The sequence below is a fragment of the Ambystoma mexicanum genome, chromosome 2q (genome assembly GCF_040938575.1).
Source record: "Ambystoma mexicanum isolate Mex_15411 chromosome 2q, UKY_AmexF1_1, whole genome shotgun sequence".
Taxonomy (NCBI): domain Eukaryota; kingdom Metazoa; phylum Chordata; class Amphibia; order Caudata; family Ambystomatidae; genus Ambystoma; species Ambystoma mexicanum.
Genome location: NC_090924.1, coordinates 615,619,497 through 615,642,026, shown reverse-complemented (window position 1 = coordinate 615,642,026; position 22,530 = coordinate 615,619,497). Strand labels below are relative to the sequence as shown.

Sequence of the window (22,530 nt, the reverse complement as noted above, 5' to 3'; positions counted from 1 at the left end):
AATATTAATGAGGGCTCAAAAATGCTGCTGATGTCCCTGGATCTATCATCTGCATTCGATTCAGTGGATCACCCCCTCCTATTAGATAGACTGCACAGAGTAGCACATTTTAGTGAGCAAGCAAGAGACTGAATGCAGTCCTTTTTAGGGATGAGAACTATGCAGGTTTTTAGTAAGCAAGCAGAAGCAGACCCTGTACTATTTAGTTATGGAGTTCCACAGGGGGCCTCGCTCTCCCTGGTTTTATACAACCTTTTTACGGCCCCTTTCTTTCATCTGTTAGAAGAAAAAAGATCTGCTTTTCAAACTATGCGGATGGCTCGCAGTCTACGAAGCATCTATGAGAAGGACGCCATAGCAGTGTCAGAGGTATATAACCTTATACGCAAATTGATGGACATGAGTGGGATGGCACTGCATCATGGTAAAACAGAGCTCATGATCATTGGCTCTAGACCCAGACTTGCTAAACTTGATTCAAATTATGAATCTTTCAGCATTACGGATCATGAAATTCCAACGAAGGAAAAAATAAAAAATGTAGGAGTGACACTTGATCAGACCTTGAGCATGTCTGCCCAGGTTAACGTCCTAGTAGCAGCATCGGCTTACTATATTTGATTGCTCTCGCATAGCTGCCCATTTTTATCTCAAAAGAGCTGTGAAACCATTGCCTGAGCTATTGTCTCTGCAAAAATTGATTTGTGTGGCTCCCTTCTCATAGGTGTAGGTAAAACAGAACTTGCAAAACTCCAAGTGGTGCAGAATAGCACCATCAGAGCGATCATGGGTTTACGAAAGTTCACCCATGTGTCAGAGGTGAGAAGAAAATTGCATTGGCTACCCATTGCTGAGAGGATAGAGTTTAGGCTGCTTACGATCACCTATGGTTTCCCTGCTTATATCTCCAAGAGGCCAAAAAATAAACCGGTGGTGCGCTGCCTTCGCTCAAATGGTGAACAAAACCTGCAAATTCCCAAAACTACCTTGGAACTGGTTAGAAGGGGCACCTTTCGGGCTGCTGCCCAGGCAAAATGGAATGCCCTGCCCTCAGTTTTGAGAAATTGTCTGACACTGGAAGTATTTTTTTTTTAAAATCAAAACACACTTATTCAAATAAGGATGGTTGCTTAAACTTGTTTGAAATATGATTGTTCTCTACTGACCGTCTTCGGTGTCCATATGCCTCCGGGACACTTTGGCTGCGAATTATAAATGAATTAAAGTAAAAAAGCAAAGTAAAGGCCCAAACCCAGATATCACTAATATTGTTGTACCTACTTTTTGGCCGTTTAAAAAAAAAACTACTTAACGTATTTACACCAATTTTACAAAAGCATGCTTTTGGGACCAAACCAACGCTTCTGCCGCAAATTTGGTGCAAATCCATCCAGCGGGTTGTGCAACATGAAGATAAAGGTTGCTTTAGCTACTTACCCTGCCTTGCAGACCAAGAATATGCTGAGCCCGACCACGCCAGCTTCCAGCAGAAGACAGCAACTGCTGAATATTGACATCCTCGCCTACTTCACTGACGAGAACCTACAAGTGACCAAGATAAATGATACATAAAAGTAAAACAGTCAACACTAGTACCACCACAATTGAATGCCAGAAATGTCTGCAATATCTTGTAATTAAATAGAAAAATGTTTACAATAAAAATGAAGGTTCATTTCACTTCTTTATTGTGATATTTTAGTTTTTATGGTGCTTGTCCTAACAATCTAGGACCCTTTTAATTTTTACCTCACTTTTTTGACACATCCAACATTTGTTTTTACTTTCAACTTCTTTGAGTAATTTTCCCTGTGGGAACATGGAACATACAACTACACGATGAAGCATATAATGCTAATTCATTTTATGGAAATGAACATTGAGCAGGAATACATCTAATGATATGTCTTCCCTCTAATTCACAAGACCTAGTTTTTAACTATTTTAGATGCACTGTAGTGTTATTGTTTTGTTTAAACTCTGATTTATATTGAAGTTTTTAGAACCATCATACATAACCACAATATTAACATTAGAACAATATTCAAGTATTATTACCCCTTCACTCCCCGTTTCCATCTCGTAATGGTATAGTTGCAGTTCCGTTAAATACAATAGGGACAATGAGAATTAAACAAAAACATTTTTTTTGTTTTTTTTTAATTAAAAGTTGTTTATTAGTTTGATAAACAAACTGTTACAACATAAACATCATCATCGTTACAAAGATTAAAAATACTTCAAATCATACAAATTTCATTTAGTATACAAATTAAATTCACAAAAGATTTACTCAGCATCTTCTCTTGATCCAGAAATCTCCAGCAGAATAACAAAATAGAATACTATTTCCGTACGTTTTTTATACTTAATTAAAGAGAAGCCAATGTCTTGATTTGGTACAGGGTTAGATTCCAAAAGAGTTCACACGATTCAGAAATTTAACAACTGATCACCAAGTTATAGCTTCCTTATTTCTCATTGATTACATACTTAAAGTCTAATTCTCGTGCAAGGATAACAAGGAATTTTGTGAGTGCCAGATTCGATTTTAATGAATAACCCCATATGAACATCTTCCAGCACCATTCTCTAGAATTTTGAGTTATACCAAGGAGTTCAGTTCCAATTATTAAGGAACGACACGCTTCAAAGCGATTACAATCCAATATTAAATGCTTTAGGGTTTCGTTTTGTGTACCATCAACACAAAAGCAGCATAGCACAGTGCTATTCAAGCAACTGCCCCTGTTCCATTCATCTGTTTCCTCTAGAGTGTGTAATTGATTGAGCTTCAATCTTAAATATAAATGTCGTTGCTTACTAGATGGAAATTTAAGCAAATATGCTCTACGCAGAATCCTTGCCGCCACAAATATCGCTGCTTCTGAATACAGTTTTTTGGTGTGCATTTCATTCAAAGTTTTTGCCCAATCATACTCAAAGAGTCGTTTTTTTACATGTGCATAACGAAATTCAAGATCAGTAGGTTTTAATGCAATTTGATCAAGTAGGCTGGTCATACGCTTAAGAAAGGTTCCCACAGGTAGCGGATTTCCCATGAGAAGCATAATACAAAATTCTTCATAAAGTGAGTTTGATGGTGGAAAGAGCATTTTTGCCAGATTAGATAGTTGTCTCCAATGGTATCTGGCTGATACAGCAGTTAGACCAAGCTCTTGTCTCAATACACAATTCGGAAGTGAATTAGGCATGCTAAGAGTGGTTTTCCATAAGTGACCCTGAATCTGATCAAGTATGGAGTCAATATCTACAAGACATAAGTCTAAACCATATAATAGAATGACTTCAACTTTTAGAAGATAGAATTCCAACAATGGCCCCATTGAGAATTTACAACATTTAGCATAGACTATCTTCATTTGAGAGCCTAATAGAGTAGTTTTGAGTTTGAATTCGTTCTCCACATATTTTTTGAGTAAGAATCAGTCACATCATAACCCAAATATTTCAAATTTGTGGCTACAGGTATAGTAAGAGTGTTCATGGCCCATTTCACAGAGTACTTTTTCTTTTTCAGATTTTTAAAAATGAAAATGTTTGATTTGTTCGCATTACATTGCAGATTGTGTTTAAACAGAGTCTGAAAATATGTCAAGCTTTTTTTGGAGACCATATGGAGTGTGATCAAATATCAACACATCATATGCAAATGCCATCCATTGTAGTTTCAAATGCCCAAGCTTAGCAGGATAACAGATTTCGTTTTGCCATATTTGCTAGATATCACAGAGGTAGAGGTTAAACAAGGAGGCCGCCACGTTACATCCCTGTTTAACCCCCACCTCCGTAGAAATCGGTTGTGTAGTAGCACCTGTGTTACCAATTCGCACCATATAAGGAGGTGCCATGATGTAATTTCGCAATCAATGAAATTAGATGATTAGGAACACCCTTACATTCGAGTTTCTCCCACAAAATGGTTCGAACCACACAATCGAAAGCAGCCGAGAGGTCAATCGACGCCATATACAAGGCACCTGCATTAGGCATTTTGGTTTGATGGGGCAGATGTCCTAGAACTGTCGCATTTAGTGCCATGCCCATTCGGGCTTGAAAACCAATCTGAAAACGCAAGAGTGTAGCATGTTACTGTACATAGGCGTGTAGCTGTTGAAGTAACAAGATGGCAAATACTTTAGCCCCTGCATCAATAAATGCAATAGGACGGAAACTATCAGGATAATTCTTCTCCCCCTTTTTGTAGATGGGTACAATGATTGATTTCAACCATGAAGAAGGCATTTACGAAGATTTACAAATCTCGTCAAATTGGATTTTTAACAGTGGCCCCCACAGTTCTGGGTTATGTTTTAGGGCACGTGGCGGAATACAATCATGTCCCGCAGCCTTTGAGTTTTTTAATTTTCCAATTCCCCATAATATGTCCTCAAGGGACCAACCCTTGAAACTTTCCACAGGCCCAAGCACAAATTTTGATGATTGATTGTGAAATCTCGTAGGAAGCGAAAATTTTGTCTTAAAGTACATAGTCCAAACTTCTTGGGAAATATTAGAGAAATGTTCGCACTTGGCTCTAGCGTCATCCCCCCTTAATAAAGCCCAAGTTGTTCGTCTGTCATTACGACATAGGCTAGTGATCATTGCCTTGTTAGTAATATGATGAAAATTAATTCTGTAATTCCTAACTCTATTGTGACATCTATTGAGATTTTTTTTTTTTTATTTGAAATTTGTATCATTGTGAGAGGCGTTTTAAATGCCTAATCCCTAAATGTTTTGTTTTTCTAAGGTTTCTAATCCCATTACTGGATACGTAGAACAGATTATCCAATTTGTTAGATTGCTTGTAGGTATTAAATAGGAATGCCATTGAGGCCTTGATTATTTGGGCAATTTCTATAGATGTTAACAAGTAAATCCTATAGACTGAAAACAACCTTTCTCTTTCGTTAAAATGCTTTGTAATGAAAGCATGGAGTTTCTTGCATGTGTATGGATTCCACCTCAGGGATGCCCCTGGCCGATCACCTTCTATCAATACATGAAAGGGGTCACTCTTCATGATCGGAATGTTCATTTGAATTGATAACTGTGATCACTATGGTCAGATGCAATGATTTCAACTTTGTTAGATAGCAGAGATAAGTCCTCAGACAATGCAATGTAGTCAATACATGATTTCATATTATTACGTTTCCAAGTGTAGCTACATCCATGCTCATCAAACGGAGTCAATACAATATTCCACTGAGTCAACAAATCATATAATAATTCACCTCTCTTTGTAGAGGGGGATGATTTAAACTGATTATCCAAGTTCGCCACTGAGGCTAAATGCCTCGTACAATCGGAGTTAAAATACCCTCCCAGAATTACTTTGCAATGGGGCCACTGAGAAAATACCTCACCAAACAGTTTTTGCAGATTTTCTAATAAAGTTACCATGGGCATCTGAAGAGGGTTGTAGTATAACGAAATGATTCAAAAACAGTCCCCGTCACATATTCCTATGTGGATAACTATGACCACAAAGGACTGAATTCTTTGAATCATTAATAGAGAAAATGGAAGTCTGTTGTTTACGAAGACCGCCACCCCCCCCAGAGGGCCTCCCTTTTGGGCCGTGTTTTGCCTTCATCTGGTAGGCAGTAAAGCCTTTAAGCTGAATTTGTTTGTAGACATTGTTTCCTGGCATAGGATGAGTTCCATCTGTAGCTGGGACAAAAATCTAGTTGCCCAATTTAGAAGGTTCTTAAATCCGCACGAGTTCCAGGACATCACCCTAAGCCAACTTTTGCTACTATTTGGAGATTGATTTTTGTTCCTCCTTTGTATTCAGCACGACCAATAACCAAGACCAGTCTTTAGTGTTGGAGGAAATGGCCGCTAGTTGGGTAATTACTGTGGCCTCCGAAGGTTGAAAGCAGGTCATCCCCAAAGGTAATATATTATAAGTCTGTGATGTTGGAAGGGGAGTCTCGTTGAATTCCTTTGCTTCTTCGATTGAATGTAAAGAAAATACGGATAATCCTAGCATTTTCAGTTCTCTTTTATGTGCCCAAATTAATTCAGCAATTATTGTTGATTGCAATTGAAATACCATCCTGTAGTTATTAGTAGGAGGAAGGGTGATCCACACAATGTCACTAGAGACTGAAGTTCTAAGTGCAGGAATTTTCTGGAAGACCTGTAGCATAAATGATCTATTTAGACTCTTCCCGCCATTGATTTCAGGGGTACTAATCCAACCTAAAATGGATGAAATCTGTATGGATCCAACAGATTCATCTTTGGAGGAGATGTTCTTTTCAACAGCATGATGTAATGTTTCATCTTTGTCACCTGACGATGGATGACCCTCAGATGAATGTGCCTTACTCGAAGTGTGGAGAGAGTCAAAGTTAGGTTTATTTGTACACTCTTTTCTAACTGAAACCTCATTGGATAGGTGATGATGTTGATTAAGCAGAGGTTCTAACAAACTTTCTTGAGAGATGGTAGGTAGAGTGGTATTGTCAACCTGTTTTTGCATAGGATGTTTGCTATCTGGAGGAATCATACAATCCCCAACCGTGCAACTCAGTCCTTCAGAACCTGACTTATTCACAACATTAGTTCTTTTGTTAAGAATAGGTTTATAGAATGTAGATAACAAGGATTTCTGTGAGGTGGTAAGAGAAGATGCAAATGCAGTTTGTTTATCTGAATTTGTTGGACCAGTTACCAGTGTTTGCTGTTTTCCCCTAGTTTTTCCTACATGAGAATGTATTTGTAAGGCTAGTCTACTTTCAGGAGTCAGTTCCTCAACATTAATCCCCAAATCAGTGTAAGACAAAATTGAGGGATTGGTTTGCGCAACGTTCCTCTCGGGCACATGATTATTCATGTTTCAATTATCTTTGATTGTGTCAGGAATATTTAGCTTCTGGGTTCCTTTTTTTGTCTTTTTATGGTTATTTTCTGTTTCAGGTTGTGCAGCCTTGCGCAATTTAAGTCCACTCATTGTACGAGTAAATAACCCTTTTTCTTTACGTGAAGCAAAATGTTTTTGGTGGATGATTCAACCGAAACCAATTCAGCAGCTACCAAAGACTTATTATTGGGAATTTCATCACCCAAAATAGCTGTTAGTGCTGATGGACTGTCAGGGTACTCAAGATTAGCTTCCTGGGTTAAGAGGTCCTGTTGTACAGTTGGAGGACTTGGGTCTCCTTCATTGGCTTGATTAAAGAAAAGCAGCTGATCAATTTCTTTCTGCATGATTGGATACAATCTGACTGAGTTGGGCATGCGTGAAAATTTGTATTGCCTCACTGGTCTTAGGTGCATTGTTTGTGCAAAAGATTGAGAGAACTGAAATGTTTGTGGTCGTTCTACAAAGTTGTGAACTGGCTCAGTTAGTGTAGTGGGCATTTCAGTTTGCGTGGCCGTTGAACGACTATCAATCTTAGCAGAGGTAGGAGAAATACAGCCACCTTCCTTCCTATAAATCTCTGCAAAGATAAAATCCCTCCAATTTAGAGAGCATCACTGACTGTGCGGCCTTAATATCACGAAGCTCATCATGGGTGTAATCATGTCCGCGATCTAACAGATTAAGTATTCTCGATATTACTGGGAAGGATATTTCAAATATTTGTAAATCTTCTGGAAAATTATTAGAATTGGGCTGTGGTGCTGCAGAAGTTTTCTTCGGCGGGAGGGAATAGTGTATACAAGTCTGTACCTCAGGGGAAGAACATGCATGCGCGACGTTATTCGCCAACATCTCCTTTTGGTCTGCACTAATCGGTAGTGGATTATTAACCAAAATTTCTGTCATAGTTGCATGGATATGTTGGAAAGGAAGTGGAAGTTGTGGTTTGCAGTGCAAATGCACTTTGTCTTTGCAACCTGGTCGAACTGTAACTGGCGTTGAAGGTCCGGCAGAAAGTAATGTCCTTTTTTCCAATTCAATCAATACTGCAGGGGCCAGAATTGACACATCAGAGGGAGGACCCACTGGTGTGTCCTCTATGGCACCAAGAGTAGTAGTATCATCAATCTCAGGCATACGTAGGAAGCTTTTCCTTAGATTAACTCCAACAGTGTTTCCTTCTGCCTTTCCTACGGATGCAATTCCGGCTTTGCCCTGCCCTCTGAGTGACCTACGTTCTTGTACGGATATCACGTCTTGGGGAGTGACTGCGTCAAAAAGGTTGTGATTAGATAAAGACTTGTTTCTTCACAGCATTAGTGGGGATTCATTGACGTTATGCTTGTTAGTAATTAGTGGAATGTACCCAGCATCCAAACAGGGCTTTTTACTATGATAATTAGTCTTACGAGCTTGAATTGTAGATTGAGTTTCAATGTGGCCGCTACGTAAACGTGCAGCCATTACACTCTTCACTTAGCGTGAGACGTACCAGGTCACACCTTGCTTTTGCTCTTGTGTGCACTATGCAAAATGAAATAACAAGAAAAGGTATAAGTACAACTCTCAGTAAAAATGCTTCGAATCGCTAAGTTGCCATTTGATTTTCCATAAAGTCACCTGTGCTAAAAGATGAAGCTCTAAATTGCACCCGCTCACCCGCCGAACAGCACAACAGCACGGCACTTCCGTGCACTTCCCGGATGCGCGCAAGGATGCGCATGCACACAGGTAATGTAGCGTTCCTGTGAGTAGGGGGCGGGCCCGTGGACGCAGAGCATTGCTGCAACAAAAGAAAGAGTGACGTGAGTTACGTCTTACACAACTACCAGGGGCACTTCCTCACCAATGACCAACATAAAGTGTGTAACAAGCATAGAACATATGGCAAGAGTCCCACGTGGTAGAATATTTAATTGTTACTGAAGTTCCATTCCTAAAGTTGCGTTTCGCCACGACTTCAAACTCCTGTGCTTCCTCTCCAGCATACAGGCATAAGAGGGCTTTGAAGCTTTAAACGCCAGTCCAAACACAACAGACACAGAAGCAAGAGAGTGTCTCCAGCACAACAGCAGGGCACTTCCGTGCACTTCTCTGCCACAGTAACAATTATGCCTTTCCGTTCTCTCAGAGCCAAACCATAGAAGACCTTCTCTACTGCAGAGTTCATCCCCCGTTTCAGGGTCTGGAATGGGGGATCAAGGCCCGGCAGCCCAAGGTATCGGGCCGAGCCAAGCGAGGGCGGATAATGAGCACCCCTCGGTTGCCAAAGTGGTAACCTGGGGTGCTAGACAAAAATGAAGGATTTCCTTCCTACAAACGGACATGCGCGGGGTCCCACTATAGAAAGGAAAATCCTTTTCCAAGATGGCCACCATGGAAAGGGAAGTTTCCCTTTCCATGGCGGCCTGCGAGAGACGAAGAGAAAGAGTGGATGTGGCGGCGGCACCCGCTGCCGCCGAAGTAAGATGAAAAGGGGGGAGGACGGGTGGAGGTAAAAAATAATAATAAATGGGGCAGAGGGTGGGGGGAAGATGGTGGCGTCAGTTCAAGCCCACATTTCTAGCCACCTTATTGGCTGGCTTCCCCTGCTCAGCTCTCCTGTCAATCACACACAATTGTCTTCCTCCTCTAGGAACCTTGGGTTGTATTCTTTTCATAAAGGCTCGTAGTTTCCTCTCTCTATGTTATTGATCACCTCGTGAATTGTGAATCCTGTTAAGTTATCTCGTCCCTTCCCATTTGTTAAGCATTGGACCCCATTCCACCTGGAAGGATCACAAATGATCATTAACCCTGGGAACCACTGATCAGGGCCTGGCGCAGCTAACCAACTTTCTCTCTGCCTGCCCATCCCAGGTGGGTCCCTTCTCTCCCCTATCACTCTCACTACGTGCAGTGTCCCCCAGGGATCTAACCAAGCCCCCTGGTTTTTCAATGGCTACATGCTCCTCCACCCCCCTGGCATGTAGGACAGCCACTTTCACCTCCAACTTTGTGTTATGCGGATGACACGCAGCTATCCTTCAGGCTACCCTTGGCCTCTTCCTCACTCATACCTGTCTGCCAGTTTGCAATTCAGTCGTGGAGTGCTGCAAATGACCTCTGTCTCAATGCTAGTAACAAAAACAACTGTGATAGGTCAACTACCCCTTCTTGAAGAACACAAGACTAAGTCCAAGCTAATCTAGTTTAATTTAAGATTAGTCATACCACAACTATTTAGCTTTGAAATAACAAATTAATGTATTTTAATGCATCTTATTCATAAGATTCATTAAAATAAATGAATGGGGGTAGTTGACCTATCACCGTTGTTTTTTGTCATTTAGTCTCCCATTTGATAGAGTTGACCCCTCGATATTGAAAAACAGGGAGTACCCATTCTTTCAAACACTCAATGCTAGTAAGACAGAGATTGTCATCATCGGGACCCCTGCTCCTGCCTTACCTCTTTCTTTCTAGCCGGCCTCCCTTGGCCCTGCGCCTCCACCTACAAGTGAGCCAATAAATCTGGGCGTAATCTTCGACTCCACTCTCTCCTTCTCCTCTCACATCACGGACATCTCTAAAAAGTCCCACTACCAACTGCACCTTCTCAGAGGTATTCTACCTCATCTTACTTTCCCCCAGAGGCTCACCGTTTCTAGATCCCTGGTCCTTTCTAGGCTGGACTAACGCAACAGCATTTTTCTCAACCTTCCATCTTCCATCTTCTACTCTCTGTCCTTTTCAACTCATCCAGAAAAGAACTGCAAGACTTATCCTTGGCCTCAAGCGCAGGGACCGCATCTCTCTGGCGCCGAAATCCCTTCACTGGCTCCCCGTGGCTGCGAGGACCCTGTGAATTGTCCACAAGTTTTCCTGGGTCCTGCGCCCACTCGATCAGCAAAGCTCTCTTCATAAATACTCTCCGTTCCCGAGCACTCCTCTCGTATTCCTCCCACTCTCTAAAGGTGAGCAGCTTCTCCAAGCAGAGACTTGGGGGGAGATTGTTATCCACTGTTGGTGCTTCCCTCTGAAAAAGCCTACCTGCCACTCTCCGTCTTGAGCGGATCTCCTTAAATTCTGGAAACTACCAAGACTCTCCTCTTAGCCTCCTCCTCCTCCCTCCCTCTCCCCTGCTAACTACCTCTTTCTGTTTGCTCTTCCTCTACTTCTTCTCAGTTTTGCGGACTGGTTGCCTGTGTACCTTCGGAGCCTCACAGGTCCCAAGCCTCCCTCGCCAGTCTACTGCACTTACCTCCGGGCCTTTCACTTGCCGCAGCACTACTGCACTTCAGTTACGACCCATAAGAGTGGATGCACTTAACCCATGTTCTGATGAGACTGGGCACACTTGGTCCCTATTGCCCCCCCATATTCTCCCTGTTCTTTGCACCTGCATGATCTGAATGTACCATGCCTAGTAAGATCGTTTGTCTTGTCTTCCTTATGTCTTCCCCTCCCATGCATAGTTGTGCTTTGAAACACTTGTGTATAAGCAAAATAAATAATCAACCAATCAATCAACCACTGCTGTTAACTTTTCCATTATGAAAATATCTTTCAACTTTTGCATCCATTCCTCTTTAGTCAGTAATGCGTTATCCTTTCATTTCTGGGCAACTGCTAATCTCCCTGCCCTGAACATCACCTCCCACATCCGAGGGAATCTGTATTCTTCTCTGCATCCTGAGGGAATTCCTAAAAGGATCTGAAGTGGGTGTAGGGAGAGATGTTCCCCTATTATATCTTTAATTCAACTCAAGAATTTGTTGCAGCATATTTGTATCTTTGTACACCTCCACCACATTTGAGAAAGGGAGGCCATCTGGCCACACGGTCTGGAGCATAGGGGAGAGACTCCCTGGTACATTTTTAGAAATCTTCAATGGGTCTCTGTGCCATCCATGAAGAATTTTAAAGTTATGCTCCATTGTTCATGTGAAGAGATTCCCATGGTAAGTACTTTTATAAATGTTTTCCCATATCTCCTCTGCTGTTTCCCCTCCCACCAGATCCTCCCAGTATTTCTTAAAGGTGTGTCTAGTGCTCATATCCGAGCTGATAAGAGTTGTGGACAGTTTCGAGAGGCTCCCCTTCCTATCCACCGCTGAGTCCAAGACTTTTTCAATGGGGGTTAATTCTCACCAAAAAGCATCGTTCCACTTCGGGTCTGTGAAGATGCCTTTAAGTCTTAGGTAATCAAAAATACTAATCAAGTGCAGATCTAGTATTTCTCCAATCTTCTCATACTAAAGAAAGGATCCTTCCTTGAACAGTTGTCCCACTCTTTCTAAGCACCTATCCAACCATAGTTGTGACTTTCTAAATCCTTGTTGATGGAGATCAATGGGGGGTCCCCACACCGAGCACATTGGAGGTGGCCAAGTAGACATATCGCTGTTTTTCTTGCTACTTTTCCAAGGTGCCCATAGGACTCAGAGGGTCGGATGCTCCCTCAGTCTCTCAGGGAGCTTTTTGAATGGTGTCCATATATGGTCCCTTACTTTTCTCGGGTCTGTCTCCATGTCTTCTAAGTAAGACCAGTACATCCTCAAGTCATCCCTCATGTGTTTGGATATTACTCTCAGCTGAGAGGCTTGATAGTATAGATAGAAATCCAGGAAACCAAAACCACCTAAGCCTCTAGGAAGCATAAGCATGGGCCTATTCACTCTAGGACATTTGTTTCTCCAGATAAATCTACTAATTGATGAGTTGAGTTCAGTAAAGAAGGATTCGAGGAGAATCGAAGCTATGTCTGTAAACAAGTATAGAAACTGCGGAAGGATGTTTATCTTGATCTTGATCATATGTCCATTTCACGATCGGACCGGTGGGCTGCCAAGTTATTTAATCACTGATTTTGTAACTGTGAATCCTAGCTCTAGAGTCCAAGCAGGAAACCCCCACTCGAACAGGCATCACACATGATGTTTCTACATTTATTTTCAGTCCCGTAAAATATCCAATAATTCTGGGAGAGAGGTGTGTACAAAGTAACCAAGAATGTAATCTGCAAAAAGGGACCATTTAAAATCCAACTCTACACAACTAAAACCTCTTATTTCTTGGTACGTTCTAATTGATAAGACCAGGGGCTCCATCGTCAGTGCATATAAGAGCAGTGTGATGAATCTGGCAATGTCATCACTGCTTCCATGGGGGAACCTCCTCTAATGTGGCCAGGGTGAGGCACACACTCTCTGATCCGAACCCTGGGGTTGGATATTTGAGGGAGGATCACGGAAAGGAGGAGGGGGGTGGATTGCTTTCATGGAAAGGGTGACTTGCCAGATGAGACATGGTATTCCCCTTAACAATCACAGGTTAATAAACAAGCTCCAACATCCCAAGCATCCATGGTCTATTGCAAGATGGGAGAAAACCACTGGCGTATTACCTTTAGCAGCAATCTAAAACCTTCCTCATCAAACCCCTACAATGCAGCTTCCACCGTAAGGAATAATAAAAACAACCCAGAATCAACATCTCTTCCCTCTAGATTCTGTGGTAATACGAGGACAGAGTGTTTTTTGGAAGATCATAATACCCCATTTTCCCTTGAAAATAACCCTCCCATATTTAATACCCTCATGGCCTATTGTCATACTTCTACACATTTTCTTATGAAGAAAAGGAAAAACCCTTTCCTCAGACCTACAGGCCAACCTTCCAACGTTGGTCTGCCTTGTGAGACTTATGAAACTGCCCTCTCCAGTTTCAATCATCCAGAAATAATTTGCCATTTAAAACCATTGGGAATGTTTATCCAAGTTTTTCAAACCAATTGTCAAAACTGGACTTAATTTCCCAGAATTGCCAAAATACTGGGACAAGGAAGAGGAATCTAGCAATGCAGAACGAATGAGACCAACAACCCAGTGAGCACTCTAGTGGTTGCTCACATACACCTGTGCCTGGGATATTTAAAGAGCAGAAGCAGAGAGTCGAGAGTTGCAGCTGGTGGGAGAGAACAGGGCCTCTCTGTGTGATTAAGGAAACAGAAAGACTGAAACCGGCGTGATGAAGCCAGGCGCTCACTAGCGAAGGAGAAAGAAGCTGCTGTGCGGGAAGGACACGCTGCAGGAACGTCAGGAGTCGACGAGAGACTCCCAGGCGTTCGCAGGGGATCAAGAGCATTGCTTTACTTATCAGAGCCTGCAACAAAGCAGACGTGTCAAGTGGTAGCGGCAAGAGCAACGCTTTACCGGCTGACCATGGGAAAATCCAGTAATGCCAACAAGGGCCGGTGATCCACCCAGAGATAGCAGGGACACTGGGGCATATCGGCGGGAACACCGAATGCAAGTAAATAGAGAGAGAAAGAGCAAAAGGACTTATTGTTAAAAGGGGAATTAAACTACGAGCAAAACCATTATAGACATGTGAATGTATATGGGGAACCCTGACAGGATAATATATCAAGAAGATATATTATCATACCAAGTATTTCTGAAACTCTGGGAGAGGGCAGAGACCCCATATGGACAGAAGTCCTGGCAGGAGAGTATACCAGACAATTACAAGTTTGTGAATACACGAAGCACTGGCAGGAGAGTAGACCGGGAAATTACAAGTGTCTAAAAACAAGAAGCTCTGGCATTAGGGTATACCAGGCAACTACAATTGTGTTAATCAGAAATATAGAAGTCTTGGTAAGAACCATCAGTACTAGGTAAAGGATTGCCTTAATCAGAAATAAAGAGGGCCTGAGAGGAAACATCAGGATTATAAAAAGGGATTGTGTTATCCAGGAGAGAAGGAGCAAAACCTTGGCAGAAAAGTTTACCAAGTGTCCTGAAAGAGACAACATTACAAAGCTGACAGTTTTGTGTGTCAGTGTTGTTGGCCAAGAAAGGCACAAGGAACTGTTGTTTGTGAAACATCAGAAAGCAAAGAGGAATCCAAGGGAAGGGACTCACCCTCTGGAGCAAAGACCTTTATCCTTGAAGAACTTTTGTGTTGCAGTCATTTATTCTTCTTTTATAAACACTTTTCTAAACCAACCAAGGTTAAAGACATTTCTATCTTCACCTTAGAATTTAGTTTATAGCGTGAGGGTCAGAATAGAAATTTGGACACGGGACAGTTTTGTTTTGGACATTCTGACGCAGACAGATCCTTAGTTTTGGTAGGAAAATTCCTCTTAGAGCAGGGTCAGAGAGGCATTTTCCCCAAACCCTTTTATATCCAATAAATGTTTTAACCAAAATCATGGCTAATTTGCGTCCGAGTTTCATTTCCGACTCCTCACAGCGGTGAGAGGGGGCCTCCTTGCCATGCTACCATTGACAAGCTAAATTAGTGTTTCGTATTCACCTGAATTCGGGCCTTAGGTAATTTATACAGTGCAGAAACCCATTTGCGGAAATTAGGGCCTTGTCCCCTTTTTCCCAATATTTTGGTCATGTAGAGGGGCTCGCCACTCTGTCAAAGCCCTTTTCCGAGACCAATGCAACTATACAGGCATCCAGATCATTGGATTTTACATAGTGCATCAGGTTGATGGTTTTCCGAATATTATCAGAGCCCTGTCTCCCTTTGATGAAGCTCCCTTGATCCCCATGAACTAGTAATGATATTACTGTGTCCAGTATATTATCAAATATTTTGGCAAGTATCTTAACAACCATGTTCAACAGGGGGATAGATATATAGGAGGAGAAGGATGCTGGATTCTTACCCTCTTTGTTAATGACAACTATTATAGCGTCCATCATTGAGTTGGGGAGAGAACTACCCTCTAGTATTGCATTGACCACCTTAACTAAATGTGGGGCTAGAACTGACTGATGCATTTTATAATATTTCACTGAGAAGCCGTCCTCTCCTGATGTCGTACCACTTTTCATGTTTTTAATCATATGGATTACCTCTTCCTGAGTCACAAGGGACTCCAGAGTCGAAGCTGTTTCTTGAGAAATCCCGGGGATAGGTAGTTGATCCAGAAATCGATTTATATGGAAACTATTTCCTTCATATTCTGCCGTCTACAGATGCTCGTAATATTTTCTCAGCTCTTCCCCTATTTTGTCATTGTTGTAAATGGAGGGGGCCCTCGTTGGGTATTATCAACAACATTATTTTACTTTCATGTCTCTCCATACGTTTCCAGGACAGAATCTGGTTAGCCTTGTCCCTCTTTTCATGATATTTCTGTTTTAAGAACATCAATTTCTTTTCTGTGTCTTCTACTAGAAGGGATTTAAGCTGTGACGAGGTTTTAATGACTTTTAGCCGTAGTAGGTGTCACCTTTTTATTTCCAGCACACCCCAGTTGAAGGGCAGCTATTTTAACTCTAAGAATATCCTTCTGTCTCAATCTCTCTTTCTTTTTTTTGAGAACCCATTCTAATGAGCACACCCCTTATGGTCGCTTTGAACCATAGTGATTGAACCGCTTCTTCTCTGTTGTCGTGAAACTCAAAGTATTAATTAATTTTGGTAAGGAGAGGCTAGGAGATTTCCTTATCTTTCAATAAGAAGTCGCTGCACATCCACCTACCCATTTTCATGACTCCAAGCCAGACTCTCATTACTATTCAAATGAAGTCATGGTCCGACCAGGGAACGGGGAATACCTTTGATTTAGAGACGTGACCCTTCAGAAAGTCATCTGCCAAGATAAGATAAAGACTCATGCATATGTGAATAGTAAGTATACATCGGGTCTCCCGTGTCCCCCTCTACCAATGAATCCATAAGCCTCAATTCCAAGTTAATCAAACAAAATCTATGAGATTCCCCCTCCTTATGTTGAGACGTGGTGTCCTTCCCCATCTTCTTCCTATCACTAAAGGGAATCAAGACCATGTTAAAGTCCTCCACACCATCGATGGACCTTCCACAAACAGTTTCATTTTCTCCTTCAGCTCTTCCCAGATGGCCAATTGTCTGACATTCAGACAGTAGACAGAACCCAGTGCAACCATCCTCCCACTGTAGCTTTCCTTTGATGAAAATTTAACAGCCTTCTGGGTCGAAAAGTTTATAATTCATTACCAGCCCCAGTCTATTAGAAATCACAATAGCCACCCCTCCCTTTTTAATTGAGGTCGAAACACTAAAGACGTCATCCAATGACTTAGACCGAAGTTCTTGGTCCTTTAACCAATGAGTTTCTTGTACCAAGAGGATATCCAGTTTGGCCCAGTGAAATTCTCGAAGAATCTATTACCTCTTTGTAGGGGAGTTAACTCCTCTAGCGTTAAGGGGACCCATCACTAAGTCTAGAAAAGATCCAGGCATAATTTAACCAGGTGAGTTCTCCCCCTAAGAGCCTCTTCTGCCCCCCCGACCCCAACTGTGTGTGACACTTTAATCTCGGTGTCTGCAAGCTTTCAGAAATACCTTACCCCAAAAGTAGAAAAATGTTAACACTTGAACGTATGTCATTGTCAACCCATCAACCCAACACCGTAACTGAACTTCGCCCCCTTGCCCAAATACATGTTAAGCGTCTAGTCCTGACTGTAAGCCAATATTAGCTTTGGACTGGACCATCAGTAGTCTCAAGACCACCGGATCTTTCCATCTCAATGTTGTGAGCCCTACATCCCCGAACTCCCCTAAAAAAAAACATTAACAAACGGTAACCTCCCCACCCCCCGCTCCAAAACATCCACTCCAATCGAGATTTATTCAAGGGTTTCGAAAATGTCCAAACCCTAATAGCTATTATCTCAGCTGACATCTCTGCCACACATTCACTGTATCCACCTCCCTCCATCTACGTTCTCCCTCATCAAAGGTGGAGCCCTCCAATTCCACCATAGCTTTTTGATTAAAATGAAACATGGCAACGTCTCTGATCCCTTAGTTGCAGATCTGTGATCGGAACTGAAAATGACCCCCACCACTCCCCTCCTGCCCCCAGGGGATGGTTCAGTTTCTTGAATTTCCAGGAACCAGGGATGCATTATCTGTCTCCAAATCTTCCAGTTCTCGGAGTTCGAATGCAGGAGTGCTCTGTGTCCTGGCCTGGGTCTTTAGCATCAGCCATCAGTTCTCCTCTCATTGTCTGGATGTCAGCCTCTGTCACTAGCTTGTATTTACATGACTCGTATTCAAATGAAATAAAGAAGGGGAATCCCCAGCGATAGTGCACCCCCTTAACTTTAAGCCATTGTACGAGGGGAATGCACATCCTTCTCCTCACCAATGTAAACGTTGAGAAGTACTGAAAGATTGAGATACAAGCATTTCCATAATCCGTAGGGCCCACTTTTCTCGCTTTCTCTATGATCTTTGCTTTCTCCACGCAGTAATGAAAGTGTTGAGCATTGATCGAGGTCTTCTACCCCTTCCTACGGCTCTGTGAGTTCCATCAATGGTGGATTTGTTGGTAGAGTCTTCTACGAACAAGGCCCTCACCATTTAATTAATGGCTCTTATATCTCTTTCCGTTGCCCCCTCTTTTTCAGGAAAACCAATTATGTCTCTTTCTATTTTCAAAATGATCAATTTTTAGGGCCTATTCATCTTCACGTCCCTCCACTTCCGAGAGTCTCATGTCTATTTGAGTCTCCAGAACATCCATTCTCCAGAAGATTGATTGGCTTCGAGACCCTGATTTCTGTCATTCATGGTGTTTACTTGTCTATCAAGTTTGTCTAATCTATGGCCAATGTCTGAACGAAGGCCTCTTATTTCCTCCAGCAACGCTGCAATATCCTTCTTCATAGACATAGCTTCCTCAACTATCCCTGCTGTGAGGTAGTTCTCAGCGTCAGAGTCTGGAGGGGCTGAACTGGTATAATCTAGATTTCATTAGGGCTTCCCTCCAGGCCATCTACAAGTTGTTGTATTGTACCCTTTGAGTTTAAACTCTCTCCCACAGTGGTAGGGCCCACAGTTAAGTTCTAAAGGGTTTTCAGTGGCCAATCAGTGATCAAGAAAGGGAGGAGTGGGGACTCATCGGAAAATCAATTCCCAGGGAATTCCTTGGCTACAGGTGAGAAGTGTTAAGTTAGAGAGTGGGTCTATAGATCGATACTCAATGTTGTGATCAGCCAGTAGCATGTGATTTATGTTTGGGGTTTTCGCTGAGATCTGTGTCTCCCAGACGAAGCTACTGGTGTGTTTGTGTCCTCATTTTCAGTGCAAGAGATAACAATGTGGCCTGGGTGCTCCTCGTCACTACTACCCCTACCTTATGCCTCTAAAGTCACTCACTTGAAAAAAAAAATCCTTTGTTGCAACGCTATGATCGCTTTCCTATCACCACTCACTCCTCCAACAACCTCTGGGTAGCCTGTGTTCTAGCACTAGGAGTCTGGATCACCACTCCTTTCCTTATTCCAAATGTATAAAGTTCTAGGCCACGTTAAGCCTCATTCTCCAGGTCATCCCTGCGTGAGTGCTTCAGATGATGGCTAATCCCCACAGCGTCCTCTCTCTTGCGGACACACCTCTGTGCACACTGAAGCAGCCTTTCTTCCTCGGGTATCCCGCCCGGCACAGATTGAATGGACTGTGTCGTCTCACATGTTTGGGAACGAGGGTTATGGGGACGAGTAGAGCCTCAATTGCCTCGGCTTCGGTTCCGTACCTGTCACTCACCTTTAGGCTTCTTGGTCGTTGTTCAGGCCCAGCCGATCTTCCTTTACTTCCTTTGCCCCCCCCCCTCCCTGAGCGGGTGAAACCTCTTCTGGGCTTAGGGCTGCTAATGTTGCCTACGATCCCCTACTGCACAGCCTCTTTCACCGATCGGTCTGGCCTGGGCATTATTGCCTCTGTGGATGTCAGACTGCGATGCCTGCAGTACCACGCAAGGCCTACATCGCCGATAGGGACGCAGGATCCGTCACTGCCACGTTCTCTTCAACTGGCAAAATATCTGCACTTACGCGGTCCGTTTTCTCCAGATTTCTCATGTGCCCTGATGTTTCCATTCGGGTCCCTGTTATGATGTGCTTGTCTGAGTCTGCTGAAGGTGGTCATGTGTCTGGTGATGTCACGTGAGTGTAAAGCGGAATGTTGATGTATGAGTGAGAGAATGCTGTGCTGAGTGTTCTGTTTGTGGGTCAGTTGGTCCCTCCCTCCCTGGGTGATGGGTGCCGGTGATCTGTTGTCTTATACCTTATGTCTTAGTGTCTTGTAACATGTAACTTAAGAACTGGAGGTAAACTTATTAAGAAGCAATCATAAAGCAAGTGTGGACATTATCTTTATATTACAGTCCCCTTCATCGAAACCTAGCATTGGGAGCATAAAGGGGGGGCCGAGTACCCCTTTTCTCCGGTGGTTCTCAAGCCACACGGTCAAGCTGCTTTCATTTGTGCACCCCCTGGTGGCCTCTCTACTGCAGTGTTTTACAAAGTGTATTTATGATAAAAAAACTATTAAAACTATTACAAATAGTGTGTCAAAGTAGAAGTAAGTAGATCTAAAATCATGGAAATGGAAGGTGGCTCCAGTCGTTCTCTTCTGTTATTCAGAGAAAAACACTGGCCAGAACAATGGTAACACCAGGAAAAAGGTTCAGCAAGAGAGCTAATTCAGCAAGAAAGGGAAGGAATGGGATGCAGGGCATGCTATGAAAAATAGTGCTCTGCATTCAGCCTACATTTGCAAGAGGGAGATGACTATATGTTCAGTATAACAGCTTTTCCTGAATCTGTCACACCTTGCCAGGCTTGTTTTACTCCATCCATATTATATTTACTTTCCATGTTTTCTTCTACCTAACCAGTCGACAGTCACTGATAATCACATCTGTGTGAACTATAGGGAAAAACCTTACTGACTGTGGCTAGTTCTTTACTTATGATGTTTTCCTACACTTAAAACATTTAGGAAACCTCTGTCATCAGAGAGCACCCCATTACCATGGAGTTAGTTTTATAAATCTGGCAGAGCTCTTATTCTGTAAAATAAAAGGTTGTAACATCAGTTCTCCAGCATGGGTATGTATCTTTCTTAGTTTTAAAATGTTCAGAAAATGTTTACGGCAACCAAGTGTAATTCCCCTCCCCCTATTGCTATAAATATTTTCGACGGTTATGAATCTTAAAATCCACCCACTAGAGATTAAGCAGACATTCTGTTATAATTGGGCCATATGTTGTTTATGTCTACTTGCTGCTATCTTTAAAGGAGACATTAGTGCACCCAAATAAAAAATAAAAACTCTACCTATTAGTATGCATGTGGAGGCTTTGTTTTCACTCAATGTTACGGACACATAACTTTGAAGCATTGGCCAATCCTCATTTGCTTTCCCCAACCATGTGTGCATGCATTCCATTTTCCTCGTTTTAGCTATATCACACTAACCTGTGAGCAGTGTGTTCTCATCTTAGCTATGTCTTATGCCAGCTGTGCTTGGTAGTACTGTAGTAATGCATTTGTTATTTGCATTTAAATTCGGAGCATGTTGTTCTGCTAATTGACTAGAAAAGTTGTCAAACTCTAAGTGGTTAAATGCATGTTTTTTTCTAATTAGAAATCGTGACTAACATATATAGGGTTCCAGAACCTAAACGAAAAAAATCACTGATTTTTAATCTTTATTGGCTTTAGAGGACACATTCTGGAGAACTATATGCAGCTGCATATGTGAACATATGAAATGCTTGAATAGTTATTAAACATGATCAGTTTACAAAATAATGTAGCATAGTTCAAGAAAGCATCCGAATATGTGGATAAGAAATGGTTACTCACAGAAGTCACTTCTGCACTCCTAGACCAGACTCCACTTTCCTCCATAGTGTATGGGCATCCTCCATTGCAGGACGGGACCAGGCATTTTGCTTTTTTGACGGTGTGAACGGGCATGGCCACAGAGCATGGTTCCACCGCGCAAGTCCCGCCCTCTGACGGCCAACGATGAATCCCTCTTTTCTCTGCGCATCGGCACTGTAGGCCTGAGGTAACTGATTGGAGGGGGCAAATGGATTCTGGTTTAAGAGTATAGAAGTCACTACTGAGAGTAACCTTTTAACTATAACGTCCCATATCATTTTCTCCTTGCAGTATGGGCGACTACCCAGCACGTGAATACAGAAGGAGGAGAACCAGGAGATGCATAAGAGAACATATTTCTAAAGACAGCTTGGCTGAAAGTTGCATCGGTTCGCAAGCTAGCGCCCATCCAGTAATGCTTGCAAAACACAGAAGACGTCGACCAGGTTGCTGTTTTGTTCATATTCCAAGGCACCTGCTTCAGATAAGCTGTGCGGGCCAGTGATCCCTGGCAGTGGAGCATCCAGGATGCAAAGGATGGGCATTTGGAGTTGCTTTCCGTTGCAAAAAGATCGACTTTCGGAAAAGCCCCGCAGGTTGGATATCTCTTGTAGATTGGAGGGATTGAGCTCCCACTCGGCTTCAGGGTTCAGATCTTTTGGAAGGTGTGATGGTATTTTAAATATGTAGTGCAAAATAGCCCAATCCCAAAGATGGATAAGCGGGGAGACAAAGACCTGGGGTCCTGGTATCCCTATTTGCTTACACAGAACATAGAGTCTGTGTGGTCTGTCTGAACAAACACTACCATGTTCTGTATGTGGGGGAGAAATACCCTGATTGCATTGAAAATCTGTGATGAGTAGTGAGTCACTCGTATTAGATAGGAAGTGGGAGGCTGCTGCATGAATATCCACTATTCCTTACGGAGTCAGAAATACTCTTGCAAAGAT

General features: G+C 42.5%; 1 protein-coding gene across 2 annotated transcripts in view; it reads right to left on the bottom strand.

Moving 5' to 3' along the window:
• Positions 1-22,530, bottom strand: part of CCDC13 (coiled-coil domain containing 13) — a 1,886,344-nt gene that overhangs the window by 1,037,253 nt on the left and 826,561 nt on the right. For both annotated transcript variants that reach the window (XM_069647762.1, XM_069647761.1), the window contains exon 7: positions 1,438-1,542. In XM_069647762.1, the coding sequence (XP_069503863.1) occupies positions 1,438-1,542 (105 nt within the window). The remainder of the gene's footprint in view (positions 1-1,437; positions 1,543-22,530) is intronic.